Source organism: Balearica regulorum, chromosome 2, assembly GCF_011004875.1.
Source record: "Balearica regulorum gibbericeps isolate bBalReg1 chromosome 2, bBalReg1.pri, whole genome shotgun sequence".
Classification (NCBI taxonomy): Eukaryota; Metazoa; Chordata; class Aves; order Gruiformes; family Gruidae; genus Balearica; species Balearica regulorum.
Window position 1 is genome coordinate 122294230 of NC_046185.1, and position 17829 is coordinate 122312058.

A 17829-nucleotide genomic window follows, 5' to 3' on the forward strand; every position below is an offset into this window, starting at 1 on the left:
AGCTTGACACCAGAGATGAACTTAGTTTCAGGCATCGCAAGAACTGCCACAGCCCCGAGTCCATTTGCCTGCACTCCTGAAGGGTCCAGAGCGGAGGCTGCCTCTGAGGGGTAAGGGTTTCTCTAGCTGGGTAACTGGCCCTGACATGAACCCCCAGGGACAGACTTGTTGCCCGCATCGCCCCTGAGGAAGATGACAGGACAGAAGATGCTTACTGGGAAGCAGATGCTCTGATGGAGGTGGCTTTGTTTCCTTTCACTTCAGTGCACTTTCCTGCTGTGCCCTTCCCTACCGCACGTTGAGAAAACCAGACCAACAGCCTTGTATGTCAGCTCTGCACCGGGGATAGCCTGAGCACAATGGGGAAATAAAGTCTCTGCTCCTGTGTGCCTTGGGGACACAGTTACCCAGACTAGGAACTGACAGATTACACAGCCTGTGAATGGCAGTTACTAGTAAATATCTTACTATTCTTTCTAATATTTTTACCTGACAACAGATTTTTGACAAGTTTCATCCTTAGCATCCCACAATTTTTACAGATGCACCTACAGCAGAAAGAAAACAAAGAAAGACATTCAGAAGCATAGACATTTTTTCTCTCAAATGAGAAATGAAAATAGGTGACATCATCATGAATGCAAAAAACAAACCAAAACCCATTATCAAACAATATGAAACACAGCAACCGCCTAGTAAAAGGACAAAGAGCAGCATACAGAGGACTAGGAGCTAAATTTCAGTTCAGTGACAAAATACTACTTGGCAATATACAGGTAACATTTCTCAGCAAGCTCAAGTCATATGCTCCTTAGGACAGAAACACTGTCACAACGTTGTAGCATCTGTGATGCTAAAACAAGTTTTCCCAGTATCTAGAACAAACTCTAATCCCTATAAAACAAAGGATTCCTGTACTTCTTTCTCACACAATGGAAAGTCATAATTCCTCCACACCTACTAGCCTTAGGTGGAGAATCCACCTAGAGAACAGTGTGATCCCCATTTATAATAAGGAAACTAAGCAGAAGTGAAAGACTCTGCTCAAGGCAAGGGCAACAGCTAACCTTACTTATGTCACTGAGTACTTAAACCTTACTAGATATTTTCTAGGAAAGGACCACAAGGACAACCACAAAGTCAGTTTTGCATAAGCCTTTTTTTTTTTTTCTCCACATGATCACGGTTGAGACACGACTCAATTCCTTTTCCAACCCATCCTAGAAAATTATTCCAGACACCCGATACAGTTGCCACCAGCAAAACATACCAACTTTACGTTCACAAACCTGCACCGATTAGCTGATCAGCGGAATTCCCTTCAAAATGGCTACGACAAGCTCCCAAGAACATATTCCACCAGGGACTCAGCCCACAGATTTTTTTTTTTTTTTTTTTTTTTTCTTTTTTTCTCCTGAACTGCTCACTCAAAACCACTGACTAGGTGCTTGAACAACCATGAGCTACTTCAGCTCCAAGTGGGCAAGAAACTGCAAAGCTGGGGAGCTTGATGGAGAACACACTGATCCTCTCCTCAAAAAAGCTTTGGTTTCGGGATCTCTACAGCGCTCTAGGGAGGGGGGGACACGGCCCCCTCAGAGATCCTAGCTGGTTGCTTGGGGCAGCCACGACCCTGCCACAGCTTCAGGAACAGGCTGTGAAACAGCAGCAGCCCGTGAGATACCCCTGAAATAGCAGCAGCGTGGGGAACACGTGGTGGGAGAAGCAAGAACAGAGACAGCAGCTGCAGCACGGTTTTGCTCCTCTTCCCAAGGGAACAGAGTCAGTTCTTTTTATTGGGTCATGCTTGTAGAGTTTGAGAAATACTAATTTTAAATTCCAGACAGAATACATTATTTTGGTTTAGTTATATTACTCTGCTGCAGGGGGGCTGTGGCAGAAATCTGAACTGTGCAAAGTAGGCAAATACCTTAATTACTGTAACAGCATAATTTTCCAAACAGAATTCCAGCAAGTATCCCATATAGTTACATCTACCAAAGATGAAGGTCGCAGCAGGAAAAAACAAACTCTCTCAAGGTCACAGGAGCAAACACTGTTGATTTTGGTCCTATTACTATCAGAAAACAATGAAACATCAGGAAAACTACCTTTTTGAGAAATGCAACAAAAAAAAATCAGGTATTTACTACATACACAAGGACTGGTGTATCAAGGATCATGTTTAATTGATCTGTTACTATAAGTTCATTTAACCAGAAGATCCATTCATACAATACTGAAATTTTAAGATCCAGGGAAGTGATACCAAAGTGTAATGTAAATTAAACAATAAATACACTTCATAAATTACTGATCAGCAATCTGTTTCCTACTGAATGCTTTTCACCCAGCTTTTGAAAAGATTTCAGCTAGGGCTTATTTAGATAACTAGCATACAGGAGTATATAATGCGTACTTTATAATATTTATGTTCAAATATTTCTCAGATCATGTAGGGAACAATCATGTATTTCATTATGCAATGTATAAAATATGTATTTATTTTGCTATGGGCAAACAGTAGCTCATATGCACTCTTTGAAATCATACAGGATTGATTAGGTATTGTAATAAAGGAAACAAAAGTGGCAATAACCCCAAAGGGATAGTATACTGTGAATTAAATACCAGTCTACCTTCCTTTTTTTTTTTTCTTTTACAAAGTTACAGTTGAAAACCCTAGTTAGCTCTGGATGCTTACTCACAGAATCCGTTTTCAATCACTGAAGCACAGTGGGTCTGGCAGATTTCAACCAGACCTAGCATAGGCTGGAGTACTTTTATTTAGTGTTAACCAATTGCATATAAAAAACCAAAGAGAACAGGAGAAAAGATCTTTTCTGTGGTGTCAGGCAGAGAATATTGACCAAGTATGATATAAGCAGGTGCCACCTACTGAAGAGATGGTAGAGTGCACACTCCGAGAGCTACACATCAGCGTAAACAAATGCTCGATAAGTGCCCGCATTCGCATGTGACTGCTTTAGTCATCCTCATTCCTTCATGTTTACTCCTTCAGTGACTCAGCCGCAAGCTTCATTTGCTGTAAGAGAAGGGAGAAAAAGGAGAGGTACGCTAAGTGCTGTGGTAGCACGACAAATTACACGGAACAGCAAGACCTGAAAGCAGGACACTTCTGAATCCAACTGAATAATAAAACTGCACAAAAAAATTAACTCAAGCTTCAGTAGTTAAAAGCAAAAATGCAAGTCTGTTATGCCTGACTTTTGCAAACCACACAGTTTTAACAGAGGTATTGCTTTTCCCACCAAAAGACTCAGCAAACGATGATGCGATTTGTGTATTAATTAATTCTTTTTGTGATGAATAATACCTTATGCTGAAATTACTGGGCCCAACAGATACAGAAAAAAACCCTTCTCCCTCAGACTCGTGACCAGGGGGAACTGCTGTAAGAACGGCAAAATGGCAGCCAGGGTTGGAACTTTCTTCTGCCACTCTGAGGTGATAACCGTGCTCATGACAGCGCTGTGTAAGCTGGCATCGCTGCCACTGCTGCTGGAAATCCCCGACCCCTATCTCTGGTCAGGCCTTTTTTTTTTGCTGCTGAATTGACTGAAAACATCCTGTGATATAAGAAAGAGGTAGCAGACTGCTACGGTGATACGTGTTATTTCCAATCCTGTTGTTAACTGTTTTTGTTTTCATTATCTCAGGATGTCACCAGAGAGATCTCAATGTGAAACTGGAATAACAATACCAAGCGTCCAAAATATCTGCTGAGCACGAGAAACCGGAGCCGCTTTTTGCAGCTTCTTGTTAAAGGGGATGTTTCATCAGACAGAATTTACAGAGGCAACAGGAGCGGAGTTTAAATTGTGCCAAAGGCGCCTCTCACCCCTCACCCGGGGTTATGAGCTAAGGGTCTTCAAGGGTCTTTCAAGGTCTGGAAGGCTGGAAACCACTCTGATACACTAAGAAATAATTACAAAGACTTCAGTTCCCCCCCCAAAAAAAAGACTGAGAGACAACAAAGGATGGAGAGTAGATGGAGACCAGCCCCAAGGACAAGGCGAGGAGCGAAGGCGAGGGGAGGCACAGCACTGCTGGAATTCAGGAGGCCAGAGGCTGGTGCCCAGCGTGACTGCCGCCTTCGAGGCCATTTGGCACGCAAGGAGAGAAGAGCGCTGAACATGAAAACTGTAAGTGATCATGTGAAGAAGTAATTTTATGCAGCTTCCAACTCCTAAGCAGCTGTGTAGTTTCCATATCGTCAACCCAGTGGGTGCTATGACACATGCTTAAGTTTCTTAAATTTAAAGTTCTTTCTTTTATGTTTGTGTTAATAATGCTCACCCCAAACCAAACCACAAACTGGAAACAGGGAAACTGCAAATACAATGGATACTTTCATTCAATTTCTATCCCATAACATAAAGATGGATTGCTTTAACACAGCACCTTCTGACTTCCCTTGGCTGCTAGTCTGCGTCTGAACCCATTCCAAAACATTACTCTGCATGATAAAACCCACCTACAATAACTCTTCTTTATCATTTTTATCTGTATTTCCATGCCATCTATAAGGGAAGTAAAATTAGTTTGCAATACAAATATTTATATGCTTCTCCATAGCAACAGTGCAGAATAGCTAAATGCTAAAATACAGATTCCTCTTCTGCATCCTGATTCACTTATTTAAATAAATGGCTGTATAAAACTACAGCATCTTAATTAAAGTGACTTCTACCCCTATTAAAAAGATACAGAACACAGCAACTTAATTCAGTTCATGATTCATCAAATTCAAACCTAATTCTCTTATTTTTGAATGATTTTCGTAAATTCTGAGCGTCGTTGTAATTATACAGGGATTGATGAGGAACGTAGAAAACTGGAAAGGTATTTTTATTCTCTGATTTCTGCAGGGCTCACCAAAGTCTGGAAAAAAACCCCAAGCACATGACTATTAATGATGGCTAGATGGTAATCTGTCCAGAAATTCTGTACAAGCAGGACTACTGTTGTTTATTTTTGAAGATCCTCCTAATTTTAACTGAGCTAATCTTATGCTAGTATTCTCTTATGCTGGCAATCTTATGTTAGTCTATTTAAAATATATGACGAACAAACAAATTTCCCAGCTTCTTCAGTGGGCCAGTGAGTAGAAAAACCTCTTAAAATATCTTCACACGCCGCCATGGCACACACAGAGCCTGGGCAAAACCAGTCCAAATGCAGTCACTCATGTATTTCAGGCAATGAATCATAAGCAACGTGAGAACCAAGAGCTGCATATTTCATTTCTTCTTTATAATTTCTAATACCAAAACATATTTTGCTGTACCTGGCAACACCAGGCTCCCCTAAGAGCTATCACTTCGGCAAGCAACATGTGGTGGCACCATTAGACGGTGAAATTCTTTGCCAAGGTCAGGCTGAAGAATTTTTAAATTTTCTTTTCTTTTACTGTGAAAGGAAATGTTCCTTTTTACTGGGAAAATATTTCTCTAGCACAACGTATGGAAAAGGGAGCATATTTTTTTTCTGATACTGAGAAAGGGAACAGACAGGGTACTTTCTATTTTAAGATCACCTTTTCCCTGATGGCCCCAACAGGCTCACTGACAAACCTGTGGGAAGAGTTCACTACTCTTCCATCAAAAAAGTCACTTCTTTGTAAGTTTTAAGTAGTATTTTAAAAATATAGACAACAAGGTATTAAAAACTTCTCGGCCTACTTTTCAAACCAACTAAATATATAATGACAAAGAAAGGGCTATTAAAAGCCTCTGAAAAACTAACCAGAGGTGTAGCTCAGAGATGAGTTAGCTCAATAAAATATTCTACATTTATTATCTGCTGAGAGTTACTCGCAAAAGGTTTATGCTTCTGTCTTGCAAAACAGGCGGCTGGTGCCTGAGAACTGACTGCAGCGTCCTGCCCCTAGGCTTGGCTCTGCCTCTCTAGCCGGCTAGGCTTGGCTCTGCGCAGCACTTAGGCCCACGTCTCTCTCCCGCTGTGTGGCTGTGCTACCTTAACGCTCCTCGTCACGCAGCACGCTTCGCAACAGCAGCCTATGGATGCAATACATGGTAACTGAAGCATACATTTAAGCTAATATTCGTTTATTGTAGTGGGGCCATAGTGTAGTTTATTCTAAAATTCTACTGTTAGGAATTGCTCTAAATATTTATCTGCTGTAATTCAATAGATTTGCTATTTCCATTTTATTAAGTTTAAATTTCTTTGTAAAGCACGCATAATATAATTAGACAGTACTTTCAGCAGAAATAGCAAAAATTCTTCAATGTGGTTTACAAATAGGCTTTACCAATTAATTAGATTTCGCTATATTTCAACATTAAATTTTCTGAAAGCACTTTAATAAAACATAACAGATACTTTTGGAGCACAAACGCAGTTGCATACCAAGCCTGGAAATCGGGCTACTTCCTTTGTGTGTTCACAACCAGAAACACAAATTTTAGCATGCAGGGTATTGACTGTAGTTATCAACGACCGGTAACTCTCCGTTTAGAGGGTCTGCGGTGGAAGTCTGAGCTCGTGACTTAGTGCTGTGAACAATACTAATTAATACATGCAAGTAAAAGAAACAGCTGCAAACACGAACTAACGGGAATACACAGCAACACCACAGACCTCGACTAAAGGGAGGCCAGTTGAGTTGCCAAGGGCTTTACCACTTGCAGCGCCAGGGCTTTGTTCAAGCCGCAGCCTCGCTGGAAATCCAGGTCGCTTCTGCACGGCGTGAGGAGAACCGTGGCCCACCTCCATTCTCAAACCCTGCCCATGGACGAAGAGATGCTTTGCACCTCGCTCTGCCCCTGCGAGTGAGAAGTGTGCGCTGCCCGTCACAAACCCTATCTTGCAAATCTATCTGTGACCTCCTTTCTGCACGAGAGGATGAAAGAGAGAACCCAGCACCTCTGCTGTTACCAGTGCTCGTTTCACACGCACTCAGAACCTAATCAAGCACTCCCAGCTTTCCTGCATGGTTTCTACGGGACAGCCAACATTTTATCAGGCGGCTAACAGTCTTTGCATTCCTCACTTCTGTTTGGGTGTTTAATGGTAATTTCTTGCATTTGCTGAGCTTAAAACACTGTTTAGAACACCATTATTTTCCATTTATGTTCGGTCCTGGTAAGCCAGCCTCTAACCACTCTTAATTTTACCACTGTGTGTGTTAATCCCAACTGACAATTCAGCCACAACCGGAGGAAAACAATTTTAAAGAATGAAAAGCATTTAAAAGTGAAAATCCATGAAGCCAGGAGTTAATGACTCACTGGTTTGGTGCTTTTCCATGTGCATACTCAACGTACATCTATGTATGTATATATGAACAACAGACATGTAAATAGCCATATAGTTAAATATAAGATGACATAAAGGCAGATGTCTCTTATCAGCAACTCCATCTTCTGCTTTTCCTGTATTCATCACAGAATGGCTCATTAGCAGTTTATTGCTTAAAGAAAGCGTAGTGTTACATAGCATCTTTCTCAAATTAATTATAACATGAAAACATGATGGACATATATTAAAATTATTCTTTCCTAATGGTGCACAGTCACAACAAAGGTAGTTTCTTGGGCCTTGAGCTGTTTGCTGACAACTGCAAGAACTCTATCAGCTTAATCTGCAAGCACCAGCCAGTTATAGAAGAGGCAAATTAACACCCACTTCAAAACTCAGTAAGCCTCTTCCACATCCAATATTTTATTCTGTGTGAAAGTGTAAAAACTTATTTAGTGGAAATTTGTTCTCGCTGATTATCGTGGTGGAAAGTTGCGGTAACTTTGTATGTAGAATCACAAACCCTTCCCTCAAGGTTTTTGTGCATGGGGTTGAACACACTGCAGGGAATGGAGCTTAAGGACTTCAGGTTTGGGGTAACTTTTAAGCCTCATTTCTGAGACTGACCAGTTTTTCAGCAACCTCTTAGTTGCCATAGCAGGAGATGATAGCTGATGCTTGTTTACAGTAGCAATAAACATCTTCTATACTAGTATACTCCTGTTTATAAATCCCAGGACTTCTGCGTTATACCACACAGCCACAATGTAACACTGAACACCTATTTTCAGTAACTCATCCGGTACCAGCCCTAAGTCTTCTTCAAAGCTATTGATTTCCAGAATATACTTTCCTCCCTACTTAAGTAATATGATAAAAGACCTGTAGGAACAATCTCACAACTTCCTTATTTACCAGACCAATGATCCTGTGACGGTGCAAACCAGTTAAAACATCTCTCTATAAAGAGAAGTCATAGATGAGCATTAAATAGCCAAAATGCAGACTTTTGATGAGGAGGTGAGAAGAATTTTAAACTGAAGATTAACAAAGAAACAAATGCTGAACTGTGTAGTTCTCATGAGAAGGACTCTGTAAGCAATTACAATAATTTAACTTTTTAAGGACTGAAAAGCTAAGCACTGCAACCATTATTCTCCTTACCTCTAGGCTGCATCTGGAATATTGTGTCTAGTTTTGGGGTCTCCAGTACAAGAAGGATACCGATCACCTTTGCCGAGTCTAGCCATGGGACACAAGATGGGCAGGGATTTGACGCACATGCCCTGTGAGAAAAGGCCGAGACACCTGCCAGTATCTACAGGGAGGTTAGCAAGAAGATGGAGCCAGGCTCTTTGCTGAGGTGCACAGCAAGAGATCAAGAAATAAAGTGGTCATAAAGAAATAAGCCAAAAGGAAAAAAAAAAAAACAACCACCCAAAACACTAGAAGGATAACTAAGCACTGCAGCAGGGGCCCAAGGAGGTATTGCAGCCTCCGTCCTCAGAGGTTTTCAAAACCTGACTGGAAAAAGCCCCAAGCAACCTGGTCTGAATTTGGTGTTGACCCTGCTTTGAGCAGGGGGTTGGACTAGAGACCTTCTGAGGTCCCTCCAGGCTGAGAGATTTTTATTGTTGTTCCTAGAGGAATTTTGGCACAGAAGTTTGCCTGGACTCTACAGATCTAGAGTGGGAATATGGTACAATAAATAGCAGGTAAGAGCAAAAAGAAAACTCTCTTTCCTTTCTTGTATGCCTAACTCATGACAGATACCAAGTACAAAAAGCTAGTGTTAATGAAACAGTAAGTTTGCAAAATTAGTAAGCGCAAAGTCAGGAAAACTTGCAGAATCACATAATATGTACCTTGGAATATTGTGCCTGATTAATTGCGTTGTGAGCCACAGCAGACAAAGCAACCCCATTTGTAGTAGATTTTTTTCCAAAATTTTTTTCTGATCTACTTCATATTGTCTCTGATTTAAATTGCAAAGTATTAATTAATACTGATTACAATATTCTTACGGTATTAGTCACCCTTTGCTGAACCTTATTTTAGTTCAGTAGATAGTACAAAAATGTAGAAAAAAGAGTAGAAGTCACATTAGATAGAATCATAGTATATTCTTCAAAAGCATAACTTACGTATTCTAACCCTCAGAACATTTAAATTATTTTTATCTTGTTTCAGTTTGTACTTTTTAAAATTCACTTCTTTCACCGTATCTGACCATGTAGTTGCAAAGTGAAAGATAAATATGCAACGTTAAACAGTACGCCTGAATGCCTAATGACGAGTGTGCGCTCTAACCGCACTCGCAGGATGACAGCCCAGCCTAGCAAACGTTCTCCCCTTTAGCTTATGCAATTACCTCCCATCCAATAAGCAGCCGGTCAATAGATTTTGGAGTCAGAAACTATTGACTAGCTATGAAAGCAATGATGCAAAAATATCCAACGTGACATGACCTTGATCGCATCTCGGGGTGGCCTGTACAGTCCTTCCAGATCTGGAATATATGCCTGTCAGTCATATATTTCTTTAATTTTGTGACCCGAGTCGAAGAGAATTCACTACAGTTTAAGGGTGCAGTTTGTCCCTGGATTAATAGCACATCGATAATGTTTTAATGGTTTCAGGGTGAGCTATGATAAAATTTATTTTCTCAGGAGTTTTGGATAACGTTAATTACCAGTTTGCAGTTACAATCAAGAGAAAATGGGTAAAATAAACCCTTCCTCCTCTCTGAACCAAGCTCATACCCTAAGTAGGATGCCCCTGAGCACGCACTGACCCTTTGGAAGAGCAATACCCAGCACTTTCACAGTTGAACTAGGCCTCTGGACACAAACCCTTAATTTGTGGACATGGATATGCCCGACACCGAAGGGTAACTGCAGACATAACCGCGTAAGCCTTACACCAACTATAACAGCAGTAACGGCCTGGCTACGGACCACGTTGCTCAGTATATGCTAACTTACTCCTTAACCTCACGTGCTTTGCACTCACCCTGCCTCGTGATTCAGGAGGCACAGCTGAGAAACAGCGGAACCAGAGTCTGAAGAAAAGCGCCAGCACCAGCGGTGAAGGGCTTGAGGGCGGTGGGTGGCACTGCGGTGAGATAGCCGACAGTCCTTCCTCCTCACACTTTTGCTCCGGTGATGACAAAAATACACAGCTCACTACGGCTTCTGAGAGAATGTATGTTTCGGTCTAACACTTTCAAGACAAGCAAAGCTATGTGAGCTCTGCGCTTCCATTTTTTTCCAACTTAAGACTGGAAGGGACCTGCTGGGTTATAGACACAAGCCTCCCTCGAGTGCGTAAGCCCACGCGGTAGTAGAGGTTTAGCCCTGAGGAGACCACACAACATCTATTCCAGTATTACACGCACCAAAACCCACACAGTTTTTGCCAACATCCTTTAACAAATTCTGTTGTACAAAAGGCAAAAGACTAGTTTAAACTATCTAATGCCACAAAAAGAACAGAGGAAACACCAAGAGCGTGAACACATCTCCTTGTAATCCACGCAACAGCAGGGAGCAGACTACGTGAAAAGCCGAGATGGTCTCTCAAAATGTACTACACCCAGTCGTCAGGAGATGACAAAAAAAATACCACGTAATGCCATTATTTTCTGGCCACAGATCTGGCCGTCACTGGAAGGCAGGCACACAAAGCCCAACCTGTAAGCACCCAAGTTCTGGCACCCCTGTCCACCCTCCGCTCTGACAGTGGACACAGAGGCGTGCCTAGCCCCAGCCCAAGCCCAGCTTGCCTGAATAATAACCCGGGCCCACATTCCTTGCCAAATTTTTTAATTTGTGGATCCGTACAGAGCCCTACTCAGTTTACAAAAATTACTAGTAACAACAAAAAGAGGTTACTCCTCTATACAGGAAATTAAGTAATCTAGAATGGACTCCAGATAAGAAATAAAGAATCCAACTTCAGGTACTACTTTTGGAAATTTCTATCTGTGATATAAATCTGAATATAAAAAGCAGATCAACATGGACGGTGCGTGGCTGTGCTGCATCCTGCTACCACACACCAGCCAAAATGCCCCCAGTACAAAACTTCCGTCTGTCTTGTAGCAGGAAAAAAACTTCAGCTGAACAAATATGTCAGAGAAATCAAAACTGAATAATACAAGTAGAAAACACTAAAATATACTGAGGTATAAAGCATATGTTTAGAAGTTAGTCTTCCACACTAAGTGCTGGGTAGATACATAGCAAAAGCAACAACTCTCTTTAAGGAGGTTTTTTTTAAGAAGGACTTTGCCCCTTGGTTTATTTGCCATATCAGCATGGAAAGTGAGTTCAGTTCTAAAGTTATTGTTACTACAGTATTCACAAAATTACATTTCACTGCAGTAAAGGAGGAAAAACTATTCAATGTTTAAATTACTTGGTGAAGAAGAACTACTCTCAATTCTACTAAAGAGTTTAATGGGCAAAGAATCCAGGACCAGCAACAGAAGGGACCTGCCAGGTCACCCTGTTTTATTTTCCTCCCCAGTAGAGTCTCTCCTGCCCCAAATACTTGTCCATACAGTATCATTTCAGTAACATCCTCATTCTTGTATTTCTTTTCAAAGACAAGCTTTCTTCTGCTTCTTGTTGAGGCTCTGCTATTACCTGCTATTGCCCATTCACAGCCCAGTGAAAAATAATCAACATAGAGCTGATAACCAATTACTAATTGGAGTTTTTTCTAAATATTCTGAAGAAATCACTTCTACCGATTTTAAAGGGTACCAAAGGTCCCTTTGCACATACTTTCAGAATGGCACAACTGACAGAATTCCTTCTTGCACTGGAGACACCCGTGACAAGGCAAATCCCCCTTCTGCCAAGTACCCTGCTCCTTGGGCAGACTAGGCACATGTGGAAAGAGAGGCAACTTGTTTTCCCTTAAACAAACACTGGACTAAGCATAAGTATTGATTGGCTACAGGTATTGATTTGCTTTTAAAAATATATTTAAATTGATAGCTATCTGACCACATAAAGTCATATACCTACTCAGATAAAGTCAATTCTCATATTAGGTATGGTGGATTCATGGTTTGTCTGGCTCAGGAAGTTCTTGAGCTGAGCACAGGCAGAGGATGGAAAAATATTATGGGGAAATATACATTAGCCCTGCTCTTCGCTCTATTCTATGCATCTGCTTATTGCCGCTTTGGGGCCTGGGCTAGAGAAACCCTTGATCTCACAACCCTTACCCAGATATACATGCAGGACATATATAGCTTATTAAACTTGCCATCTCCATTTAAGATGCACAACTGGACACAAAGCACTACTCAGAGAACTACAAAAGATTGTCTCATAAGCACGTAGGAGAGTCAGAATAAACTTTGAATTAGCATGCAACAGATGTTTTGAAAATGAGTAAAAGGTTGGCTTGGTAGTTTATAACTCTGCATTTCTTCAAAATTAGTAAAGTTGTAACAGCTGACATAGTGTTACATTATAGGTTTAACAATATTTGTAAATTACTCTGCTATGCCCATAGTAGTTTTAAACAACCCAAAGGGTAAAGGTCTGGTTTCCTTGAAGGCAATGGCAAAGTTCTCATTCACTTCAGCGAAGCCAGACCTTCCCTTTATGTGCTTCCTAGGTTACGAGTGAACAAAACGCTTTTCCTTTTTTCCAACAAATTAGTGGGAAGAAAACCTCTTTGCTAGAGGTTGTTTACCTCATTTGTTCAGAAGTGATATAGCGCTCGATTGGTAAAGCTCCTGTCCATCTGTCTGCTTTTTCACTAGAAAAACAAAGTCTTCCTGTGAGTTACATCAACGAGATGCCGTACTCATCAGCACCGCCATGCCCTAGCGCTCTTCCTCCACAGCCCCTTTCCAGAGTTATCCGTACTGCTATCAGAGACCCAACAAAACATTGTGGTTTTCTGCCTCTAATACTATTAGCAATTTCTTTCCATAGCTTTATGAAATTATTTTGCAATAAAGAGCAAGCTAAGAAAAATTAAAACTATATAACAGCTACTACTTTCAGGCTGTGGAGATTTGAATTTTTAAGCAGCTTTGTAACATGAAGACAAACAACGATCTGTAGAGATGCTGAATATTAGCGTGTACTCTGTTTCTGAGATCTGCTTTAGTGCCTTGAACACCCTACGTTATATAACTAAGCAACGACAGAAAAAGATTTTAGGATGAAGTTTAGACTGGAAAAATACAGGAATGATTTCTGACTACTTAATTTTGTTCTTTTCAAGCCTTGCCAACCCTATAATCCCAGTTTCTCTCTGTTAATTTTTGTGCAAAACAATACATAAAGGCATAAGCAGATTACTTGTATAATAGACATATAAATTTGTAAGAACTGATTTTAATAACATTGTCATTTTTAGGTTTAGAACTTCTTATTAAAACTGTTACCTTCTAAACAAAACTTCAATAATTGCAAAAAAAAGTGTAAGCAGGTTGAAATTATTCTCTTACTTTTTCAACACAAACCTTCTATGTGGCCTTTCCATGCACGGAATAAGTCAAATTTTCATACGCTATGGTAAGACTCCTCATTTTTTTCTGCATTTTCACTTCTGTCAAGCATTTTTGCTTTCTTTATTTATTCCTTGCTGATTCTCTGTCCTGTGTTCTGCTGTCCTAGTTGCACCCTCTCCCTCAGATTTTTAACTTCCTATTTCTTCCAACCGAGCGACAGCTGCTCCTTTCTGCATCTAAATTCACTGGTCGGTAAGGGTCAGAAAGGGAAAATTTGCCAAGAGGACTGGCCCTGGAGAGGCTGGCAGCTCTACGGTGGGAACAGAGCTGCATTCCTCCATCTTCCTGCTCCACGGGAAAGCGAGGGAAGAAAGTTCCACTAGCATGGCCCCACTTTGCTGCTCTGCGGGGCTGGATAAACCTGGCAATGAACTGAAACCTAGAAATCAATGTGTGGAACAGATATATACTGCTTCGGTCCAGCCTCTGTTCTAGACTGACCTTCTTTTGCTTCAATGGAAATTAGAGCTAATGGTGCCAGCTTCAGTATGCACCGAGGGATTAACTATTGTGATTCATGTTAAATTGCCACATTAATTTAATTCTATCAGACCTCAAGGCTTTGCTTTGAAATGTTTCTTACACACTGCAAAGTGCTTTTACTGGGTACCCTGGGTTACCAGTACCATCACATTCCTATTTCTCAATTTTAATCTACCACAACAATAAATACATAATCTAGCATGCAATCACAAATATCTAAAATAATTTCTCTTCAACACATTAGCTGTAGCACATTAAAACTCTGTCCTATTGCTATAGAAACACTGTACAACATTACCATTTGTCAGAAAATAAACGTGGTCTTATAAATTTTATAGTAAGACCTTTATAAAATAGGTTGTCACATCTGTCAAACAAACCAGATTTTAAAAAACATGTCAGTAAGTGCTGTCAAAGGACTCTAAATAAATGTTTAAGACATCATATGATTTTGCATCAGTAAAGTGAGTTAATATTATCCAGTGAGTCACCTAGTTAATTCACTGTAAATTTATGTGATGGTATAAGATGGACGGTGAACACACATTTCCACAGATCCTTCAGGGCAAATCAAACACACAAGCTGGGACATGACAAATAATTACAAAATATTAACAAGCTGAAGGAATCCATTTTCTGCACTTTGAGCTTGATAATATGTCAGTGCTCCCATGCTCATGTTTCCTTCTTGGCACTGGAAACGATCAGAAAGCAGAGTGAAAATTCCATATACCATTATAGGACCAACAGAACTGCAAAAACCACGGCAGCCAGTTACATCCTTTTCTAAAATAACAGTAATTCATAAACATAGCGAAAGATTTGTTCAATAATTTAAAGCAAATACCTCTCACATACTAAAAAGAGAGGGCATAATTTTCCATGTTAATAGGAAATAACAGCAATTATTAGTGGTGTAAGGAAATACATCAAAGGAAAAGAGTATGCCCAGTAAAAAGAAATGGAACTGTAGGCTGTAGTTTACAATAAGCCAGTGTTAGAGCACATCTACAAAAGGAACTCAATAGCATCCACACATGCAGATTCTCATTCTCTCTCTGTACCTGCATATTGATTGCATCTATACATATATAAAAATATAAAGAAAATGCATCCACACAGAAGAACAAATAAAGACTTTAACACTGCTAGTTTTACTGGAATGAGCCGTGTCAGTATAATGCCTGTATTTAAAGGGGCATTTTCAACAATATCAATGGGAGGCTGTTCGGTTGTGGGTTCCACGTGTTGAGGGGTGGTTTTGTTTTGTTTTGCTACTTTGAGAATTCTTCTCCTGATGCCTTCCTCATTTGTAACCTGTGAAATCTGGAAACTGGCCAATACTGCTACCATAAAGTTACGGGGAATTCACACTTCAGATCAGCAAAGGAGTTCTTTAGCAGACAGTATACCCTAAAGACTAATTAGCATTAAACATTAATTTAAAATATATATTATATATGCTACTCTATATTACTAAGTATTAATCTCATATATAAATAACCTTCAAATATTTATATTTAAATTTTGCAAACTTGTTCACTTTTGATCAAAGAAATGTATCCCATTGAAACTGCCATCTGCTGAACTTGCTTCTCGATTTTGTTTGATCTTTCTGTGACATGGGAATAATCACAAATAATATTGGGAAAAATACATGAGTAACACCTTAGCAAAATCTTCTCTCTTATGGAATCTGCAGGGGTTTGACTAAAGAGAAGTCATCTTTGTCCTCTGTTAGTGAATCTTTTTCTTGATTTCTGCTGATCAGTGAAAAAATAGAAAAGAAAATACAACTCAGAATTACTAAGATCCATAGAAATGCTCTTGTATTAGATGTTCATGCAACAAACTGGAACCTCCACAGTGGCATTAAAAATAATCTTGTTTTTGAAGCAGGTACAAAAATTCTTCCAATTCACAAGATAAGCTTAATAGTAATTGATACAGAAAGCAACTGCTCCCATTAATAGTTATTCCAAAGTTTTAAGTGTATTCAGTACACTTTCGTACACATCTCATGGAAGCAACACGACTAATCACTCCCAGAGAAGTAACTGGATGAACTAATTAATGGTTTGGTCTGATAATTTCAACATCATCAAGTCAAAAACAAGTAAGGGAAACTCTGGGTGTGTCCCACCTGCAGAAGAAAGGTGTCTTCTTACCACATCTGCGCCTAGTCACACGGAGTTTCTCAACTTGGCAGACCAGTTAAATTCTGGGTTTGCTCAACAGTACTTCCATCAACCCAAACCCATTTTTTTTTTTTCCTTTTTTTACCTCACCACTAGTTACCAAATGTTAGCTAAAATGTGGTGAGAACAGACCTTTCCATCTCCCCAAAGATAACCAAACCTTTTTCAAGAGATAGACTGATGAATTTGATAGCATCTCAAGTCAGAAACAGGAAAGACCAAGAGTCACAAGAAACTTATCCATTTAGCAAATTTACTACTCCTTTATATATATAAAAGAGTACTCTTATCTCTTGAAGAAAAAAAAAAAATCTATCAGCTTAAGAAGATGCTGATTAGAAACCCCATCCTTTCAGAGAAATAGACTTCCTTAGTTTTGCAATTTCTTTCAAACTATTAAAGCAAAGAGGGCACCAACACAGAGCTTCTCTTCAACAAACAGCCAGCAATCCCTCTTTTGTTTCAGGCAGCCCTGCTCTTCCAATAGGAGGTAAAATTGTCCTTAAACATCTAAGGCAGTGTTGCTGCCCAAGCTTTTTCTTTTTTCTTCCTAGATAACCAAAAGCAGTTCCCAGGCAGAATTGTACAAAGCTTTTGGAACCTGCATGGCCAAGCAGATGGTGACCTGTATATGTGGCACAGATGTCCAAAAAGACGTCTGGGGCAGGAACTTAACACTTGTGCATTTTTAGAGAGAGCTAAGGCAACAGAAGTCCTAATGTACATAAGCCCTCTAAGTGCTACAACTATATAAGCACTGCAATATAGTTACCTACCACACACAGTTCTTTCCTCTCAGTGTCTGAACTGAATCTTAAAAACCTGGGTTTGGTAAGCCATTCTGGCAGACGGACCATCTTCTACATGAGAATTACCAAAATAGTTACAAAGACTTAAAATCCTGCAACTTTTCCCCCTTTTTTTCCTATCAAAAGCTATGGAGTGAGCATGCATGCACACGTCTGCTAAACCTTTAAAATATTTTCTTTGCATTGAAATTTAAACTCCTCCTAACACATCTTTGAAGGAACTATGATTGCTCACATCCTTGAAAGTTTGTTCAACCAATTTGGACATCATTAGAGCAAGATTGTTCAAAATACTACTGCATGATTTGCCTAGCTTTTTTAGAAAAGGTTTTAATATTATCTCCGTTTACCCGGGAACAAAATGTAATCACCTCTGTCCTTATGTAAAATCTCTAAAGAAAGCACTTGCCCTAGTATCAAAAACTGTATTGCATCTTTGCAAGGAAAAATCCTTGCTTTGTGATCTGTCTTGTTGCTTTTCCCTGGGGTTTTGGGATTTGTTTATTTT

The 17829-nt window shown here is 39.9% G+C and overlaps 1 protein-coding gene and 1 long non-coding RNA gene across 5 annotated transcripts in view; one reads left to right on the forward strand and one right to left on the reverse strand.

The window, feature by feature from the left end:
• Positions 1-2165: 2165 nt before the first annotated feature.
• ANO10 (anoctamin 10) overlaps positions 2166-17829 on the reverse strand; it is a 126461-nt gene continuing 110797 nt past the window's right edge. For all 4 annotated transcript variants that reach the window (XM_075745716.1, XM_075745715.1, XM_075745713.1 and 1 more), the window contains one exon: positions 2166-3046. In XM_075745716.1, coding sequence (XP_075601831.1) covers positions 3011-3046 — 36 coding nt within the window. In that variant the 3' untranslated portion in view covers positions 2166-3010. The remainder of the gene's footprint in view (positions 3047-17829) is intronic.
• On the forward strand, positions 3725-5973 carry LOC142600532 (uncharacterized). The gene is made up of 3 exons (XR_012834068.1): positions 3725-4166; positions 4893-5124; positions 5873-5973. It is a non-coding gene; the product is annotated as an uncharacterized LOC142600532 (long non-coding RNA).